The sequence below is a fragment of the Accipiter gentilis genome, chromosome 2, assembly GCF_929443795.1.
Source record: "Accipiter gentilis chromosome 2, bAccGen1.1, whole genome shotgun sequence".
Taxonomy (NCBI): domain Eukaryota; kingdom Metazoa; phylum Chordata; class Aves; order Accipitriformes; family Accipitridae; genus Astur; species Astur gentilis.
This window is the reverse complement of record NC_064881.1, coordinates 26,467,422-26,474,937: the sequence shown is the minus strand read 5'-3', so window position 1 is coordinate 26,474,937 and position 7,516 is coordinate 26,467,422. Positions and strand designations below refer to the sequence as shown.

The 7,516-nt window shown below is 47.0% G+C and overlaps 1 protein-coding gene across 3 annotated transcripts in view; it reads left to right on the top strand.

Annotated features, from left to right (window-relative positions):
• Positions 1–4,631: 4,631 nt before the first annotated feature.
• The window catches only part of MMP16 (matrix metallopeptidase 16), a 181,037-nt gene continuing 178,152 nt past the window's right edge, over positions 4,632–7,516 (top strand). For 2 of the 3 annotated variants that reach the window (XM_049819192.1, XM_049819181.1), the window contains exon 1: positions 4,632–5,063. In XM_049819192.1, the coding sequence (XP_049675149.1) occupies positions 4,932–5,063 (132 nt within the window). In that variant the 5' untranslated portion in view covers positions 4,632–4,931. The remainder of the gene's footprint in view (positions 5,064–7,516) is intronic. The other variant, XM_049819203.1, reaches the window with a different exon arrangement.

Genomic DNA, 7,516 nt, shown 5'->3' with positions numbered 1-7,516 from the left:
TTTCCTTGTAATCCTACAACAATTATGTGTGAGGTTTTACACTGTCATTTATCTTTATCTTTACTTAGGTTCTTTATAAAGTCATCGGTGGAGCTCAAAGTCAACACAGTAAAGTGCACTGGCAGTATAAGTCAGTTCTACTTCCTGACCAGATAGCCATATGCCTACAGTGAATCTTGTGTAAATAAAGAACCAAAGATACCTGAACACAGGCAATATGAGTGTGATCCTTGCAGGAATACATATTCAATGCAATATTGCCTCCTACACTGTTAAACTTGTTTGTTGTCTTCATGTCCTGTAGGACCTTTCAAATAGTCAAACAGAATTCATACGGACACATCTATGAAAGTCTCATTCCGCGAATAAAAGGCTAGGTGTTCAAAACATATTTTCCAAAACAAAACTAAATATAGCAGTGCAAGATAAATGCAGATGTGTGAGATATGTGGTATCTACCCTCAGTCTTTGCAGTTTATTATATTTTGTAAGGAAGCTCTCTTCTCTTTAAAAGTTCCAGCTGGTACTATCAGCAGCTAAACAACACAAAATGCAGAAAGGACAACATGTAATATTTTGATTTTTTAGTTATCATATGAAATTCTGTTCAAAATTGATACACAGTAAAGTTGAAGATTTTTGCCCTGTGTTCAAAGCTGGACATGGGAATGTATAATGATGTCTATGTCTGCTTCTGGTAATCATCCATTGTAAACTTGTGACTATAGTCATCCATAAAAGATATATTCTACAGAGTCAGAACTCAGCTGGTAAATGGGCTGGTTGGGAGCACAAGAGAGAGATCTCTTCCTGACTTTCAAAAAGGCTAAAAGTTTTAGAACTAAATGGAAATCTCAGTTTTTCAATTTTGCTTTCCCTACAAACCTGCTTACTGCTTATTAGTTACTGCTGGTAACTGCCATAGGCAAGAATAGTAAAATCATATTGGTATTTGATAAAGATAAAATCTGCAAGACACAAAATATAGGACTTGAATCATTCAAGCACTTGAACAAATAGCCGCCACTTCTTTCCAATTCATTTTTCTGCTTCCTTCCTCCTTTACTAGTTTACTTACCCTTTCATCTTTGTTGCTTTTTTCTGTCTTTTCTTTAATCTCTCTCATAATACCATACATACGTATCTACAAACAGCCCTCTGTATGAAGTTTTAAATTCTTTTCTATTTCTTTCTACCTTCCTACATGTCCCATGAGGCTCTGACCCTACTCCTGTATGTTCCTGCCCACACTTACTCATAAATATTCAAAGTCCTTTCCCATCATTGCTGGTGTTTATTCCCTCACACAAGCATTCCTGAATGATATTTTTCACTTCAAAGATCTTCTCTGTCCTTCATATACCTTGTCTCTTCCCTTGGCACTCATATTCACACACTGCTACTCTTTTTTCTTACCAATCTCTTTCTTTACCTGTGTGGTCTCCTTCTCTCTTTCTCAAACATGCTTACAGATGCTCAGATGCTTTCGTGCTGCACCAGTCTATTCATATCATTGCTTCTCTTCTTTCTTCTTCTAATGTATAAAGGAAGGAGGTAGCTGTATTCATGGTCCCGTGCTTTTCACAATAAATAGCCACAGCAGTCCTGACAGGACAGATGAATGAAATTCCAGTTACTGTAACTTCTATATTTCCATTTCTGGGTATTACACTAATGACAGACTCTACAAAACACATCAGCAAAAACAGAGCTAGTGCTCACTAAGAGTACAAACAAGAAACAGTTCTGTTAGGAGAAGAGGAAAAACAAAAGTCATACTCTAAAGTTAGTGTGTTAGTGTTTCTTTTACACCAGTTACAGTGATAATTCATAGAGTAATAAAAGGAAAGATATTATTGATACATTAGAAGCAAAAAAGTTTACTAGATCTCATAATACAATCCACTGCCCTAGGAATGGAGGAAGGATATCTATAATATTCTTGCCTATCAAACCTCTGTATGGAAGAGATTCCACACTCCCACTGGGTATCTTGTTCCAAATGCTACTACGATCACACTTCAGAAAGTTCTGTCTAACATTGAATCTGAACTTTCTGAATAATTTAGTGGATTCATTTTTCCCTTCATCCCAAACCCATAAAGAATGAAATATCTCTGTCCCTTTCACAGCAACACTTTCCATATAAAGAGACCATTTACCCTCAGTCTTCTCAGACTAAATAAACAGTGTTCTTTCAACTTTAGCACATACGTCTTACTTGCCACACATTTTAATAGTTTGTTATTTTCCTCTGGACTGTCCCTAGTTTGAGACCAAACACAGTTGGCTTCATCAATCCCTAGCAGAAAAATAATTTTTCCTATCAAATGTACTGCACACCTATTAATATACTCCACAATGAGGCTGCCTTGTCTTTTTCTTTAATGGTAGCACATTGCTGACTCATATTTACTTTATAGTCCATTACAGCCCCCAGATTCTTTTCTGAAGTGCTGCTGTTTTACCGGTATCCTTTTACTTTTTGATTTTTCTTCCCAAATATCATTTGCATTTGTCAGTGTTAAGTTTCCTCCTGATGGTTCCAAGATGTTTCTTTAATTTGTTAAGATCATTTCGACTTCTGATACTGGCCACCAAAGTGCCAATAGGTCCTTCTACCTTGCTGCCAGCTCTGTATTTCATGATTTCATCATTCACATCGCTAACAATCTGAAGAACAGAAAACGCCTTTAAGATCAAGCAGTTAACATGAAAAAAGTATGTCACATAAAGGAATTCTGCTTAAATACCATTACTTTTGGTTAGGCAGAACATGACTTCTTCAGAGATCACTGCCTTACTGTTAAGGTATCAAATGATGGAGAACCTACCACACTCCTATGTCCTGCTACTAGGTGTTGTCAAAATTTTATACATCTAATCTGCACGTGTTTTAATTCTGGCCCTGACCTCAACTATCTAAGTAAGGAGATTTCATCTGTCAGATATGTCTTCTACTTCCAGGCTGTTCCATGTCATGATCAAGTATCTTTTCATCTTTTTTTGATGACCAAACAAGTGAAAATAAGATACATTTTTAAATTTTGGCATTTTAATATTGCCTCTTTTTTTTCAGTAAGCTTGTATTCCCCCCCTCCCCCCCCCCCCCCTTTTCCCCCAGGATGCATTATTGCAATAGCTTGTCTCTGTAACGTTGTGGATCATCCCAGCTTCCTTTGACTGTAACGTTGTGGATCATCCCAGCTTCCTTTGACTGGATAACATACCAAAGGGCTCCATAAAATGTCTCGTTAACCACAAAGTCACTGCAAGAGTAGTTTATCTGCCATAATCACAAGGCGTGTTGAACATCACAATACCCAGCATAAAGTTTGTCTACGCTATAGGTGTTTCACACATTGTGTTTCCTTAAATATACGACCACATATTTGGACGTATTAAAACAGATTTGCAGCCGACCCAGTCCCCAGACTTTGTCCGGCTTGTTTGTATCACCGTTAACTACACTACCATGAGCTCACTTGCTATGAACTTTGTCAGCGGTGACTCTGGATTTTCTCCCGAGCCGCGGAAAGAACGAATCGCTCCGGGACACCCTAATGACTACGCCGTGACCCGTCCCCATCAGGGGCTGCGTTTCGTGCAGCTCCGTCCCTCCGCCTCGGTCACCGCCCAGCCACTTCAATGTGCAGCTCGCACGACGCGCTCCTCCCTCGCCGCGGTCCGTCTCGCTGCGTTGCCGAGGGAAACCCCTCACGCCCGGGCGGCGGGGCTTGCTCCGCTGAACCGGACCGCACGGGCACTGGGGCGAGCTGCGCGTCCCCGGCCCCTCGGTAGCGGCAGGGGGACGCCGGGGCCGAGGGACAGCCGCCCCGCCGGGCCCCGGCCCGCCTCGCCCGGCACGGCGGCTGCTCCCGCAGACCGCGCTGGGCAGGCATTTCGGGGTCGCTTACCGGCAGCGGCGTGCACGCCCCCCCCCCCCCCCCCCCGACCCCGCCGGGCTTGCGCCTCCCCCTCCCCCGGCGCACAGGGCGGGCAGGGAAGGCCGGCCCGGGCGGTGCGTGCGTGTGGTAACCCGCGGGCGCAGGCACTGCCCCGGCCGCGGTCGCGCCCCGCCGGAGCGGGGAAAGGCTGGGGGAAGTTCACGTCGCGCCGGGCTCTTCTCCTGGAGGAGGGGAGGCCCACCCTGCCGGCGGACGTGGCGCTTGTGCGGCTGCTTCGGTATGTTCGTGTGAGGAACGGCCGAGCGCGCCTCCTGGGCGGCCGCCCTCCGACAGCCGCTGGCGGCGGCGGGCAGCGGGCGGGCTGCCTGCCGGGCCGGCGCGGCCGTACGGCGGCGGCGCGGCAGGGCCGCCTGGTGGGCCCGTCGCCTTTAAGACGCCGATGGGGCGGGGCTATGTAGATTTCGGCTGAACATTCTGGAGTGGAGGGGAGCGGCGGGGGGCGAGGCGAGGCAAGGCGAGGCAGGGCGCCGCGCCGAGCCGAGCCGAGCCGAGCCGAGCCGAGCCGAACCGCGCCGCCGGGCGGCCAGGCCGGTCTTTCCCGGGAGGAGGTGGAGGGGGAGGAGGCAGGGGAGGAGGAGAAAAAGGGGAGGAGGAGAAGGAGGAGGAGGAGGGAGGGAGGGAGGGAGGGAGGGAGGGAGGACGGACACGGGGAGGGGGTTGCTGCTGCTGGGCACAGAGGAGTCGTGCAGGAGCTGCGGCTGCACTCGGACGCCACATTCCCTCCTTACGGGACTGGCGGTGAGGATGAGCGAGAGCTGACCCTACCGGTGCCGCCGCCTGTGCTGTGAAGTGTCTGCGCCTCCTCCTCCTCCTCCTCGTCCTCCTCCTCCCCCTCCCCTGCTGTGGGTGAACCTGCGCTACGGGCTCTTCACCGACACGGCGGGGGTTGGTTTGTTTGTGTATTTGTTTAAGGCAAAGAGAGAGAAAGAGAGAGATCTTCCATCCACTGAAGCACAGTTCACTATGATCGTACTCGCATTCAGCACTGGAAGCCGGTTGGATTTCGTGTCTCAGTCCAGGGTGTTTTTCTTGCAAACCTTCCTTTGGATTTTATGTGCTACAGTGTGCAAAGCGGAGCAGTATTTCAATGTGGAGGTAAGATCAGCCGTATGCGTGTGCGCTCCCCCCTCTCCCTTTCTCCCCTTCCCTTCTTTTTTTTCCTGTCCCCTAAATAAAATCAAATCGAAGAGCCAGCCAGCCAGCCAGCCACGTCTCCCAGCAGCCAGGGCGTACGTCTGTGCTGGCTTGCTTTCCAGCAGCCGGTAGCTAGCTCCCCTCCCTGAGTTCCCCCGCCTGATGGATGCGTTTCAGCCGGAGATCCCGTTATCCGCGGCAGCACAAAGCGCGATGCGATGCCGGGGGCTGGAGGGCAGCCCGTGCCGCCCCGCTGCCCTCGCCCACAGAGGACGGGAAACCCTCGGCCCGAGCACGGGGGAAACCTGGGGCGTAGTATGTACACGCAGCTCAGGGAAGGAAGGCTCTGGGAATATCCCGGGCTTAAGATACCGCTGTATTGCAGACTTTCCCCAGCTTTTTCTTCTTCTTTTCTTTTTTTTTTTTCTTGAAAGAAGAATGAATGAAAGAGCGTTATGGGGACAGGAGGAAGGAAATTTGAGATTTCGGTACGTTTCTTTGTGGTAGAGTATTTGACAAAATAAGATCTTCTTACCATTTAAACGTAACAAAAAGAGTTGCCGCTAGAAATAGTGAAACAAACTGCATAAAGGTGCGACTACAGCACAAAAGTTGGAGGGTGTGGAGGACCAGGAACCAGAATCTTTCCAAGTGAAAAAAAAAGATTAAAATGTGAGAATACCTAGATGGGGCAAACCCTAAGACTTTACAGTGACAATTCGGTGGACATCCATTTCCAGTCACTCTTCTATATACTCCCAGTTTTCCTGTTTGGGGTTTTTACATAGTGCTTTTTATTAACTAATGTTCCTTTACTGACTTTATCATCCTTGCATATATTCTTTTTTTCTTTTTTTTCTCCCTCCTGTCACTTCATTCATTCTGCTGTGAGCCCTTTTTCTTAGTTGCAATGTGATGTATTTCCCTCTTCCTTTCCCTGTCTATTCAACTTCACTTTCTTCTGTCCTGCTAGCCCCACTCCAAACTTTCTGCTGCACCCGTACACTTCCCTCACTCATTTTTGTTCCTAGTCTCTTTCGTCTCCTGGGTTCCCACAATTCTTTCTCTCAGAGAAATGAAGTCTGTGTCTTCTCTGTCTCGCACATATGTACACTTGCTTGTTTTATATGAGCTCTTGTTCTCACTCAGTGACATTAATTCTTGCTACTGTCTCTGGCAAGATTGCTCCTGCAGATGCTCCTCTGTTGCTAGACTGTCTCCCTTTTTGTCTGAAGTTCTAACCTGTACTTCTCCCTCTGCCCCTTGCAAGATTGCCTCAAACTTATAAAAAATCACTTTTTCTTTCCTCATGTCTACTTTCATTCTAGTCTTTCCCTCTCTACAGGCAATTTCCCTTCCCACATGCAATCATCCTCTCAGCTTAACAACACACATCCATAGCTTCTTGCATTGACTTGTATCTCTCCAGAAAGTGTTGTCATTTTACTCCATCATTAAGATCTCTTCTCACTGTAAAACCTTGCCTTTTTTGCTCTGTCACCTACGCTGTAGTCACTCTTGTCCATTCCTTATTACAAGTGTGCATCTCTGCTTCTGTTTGAGTGTAAGCATTTTGGAGCAGGACTCCCGTCTTCTTACATGTTTATGTGGTGTGTACCACGCTCAAGTCTAGAGTACAATTGTGAGACTTTTGGTAAATAAAGTTGCAAATTTCAGAGTGCACATTGAAGTTTTAGCCTTCTTTTGCTCATGTCCTCAGCTGCCTTCTTTACTGATGAGCAGGGGAAAGCAGTGTGGAAGAGAGGAAGTTGCTCTCTGTATCCTCTCCAGGCTTCACAGGCTGGCCCCCTGCAGGGTACAGGGAAGAAATTCCAGCGACAGAACTTTCTCCTCCCACAGAAGTCTGCTTTGCTGGCATCTGGCTCTGCTGGAGAGACGGGCGGCAGATGGAGCTAGTGTGGGAGGAGAAAAAGATTGGTTTAGTCAAGTGGAATATGAACAGGAGGCCAACTCCAGTCAGAAGGAGGTTTTATGAGGGAAGAAGCGAAACACTTTCATTTTTGCCACCTCTTCCAGATGGAAAACAGCACATTCTGAGGGCAAAAGCAATATCGGGAGCAAGAAACGCTGTTGGGTGGAATGAAGTGGCAAGTATGTGTGATGAGGGCACGTATTTCTCCCTTTTGAAATATGCCATCTCCTGTTCTTCCTCCCAGCCCTTCTGAAACAAAGTGCGCTGTCATATGCCAGCACTCCCAGTCTCTTTTCATATTTAAGTCTTTGAGCCACAGATTCCTGGGAGCCAGAATAGTGCTGCAGGGAATTATTCTAGTACTTAAGAATTGTCCTAATATGGGGCTTTTTCCTAGGACACTGCCTTTGACCACTGTCCGTGACATTGTCCTGGGCTAAATGGACCTGAGATTTGCCCCAGAACAGCCATTGCCATGTTC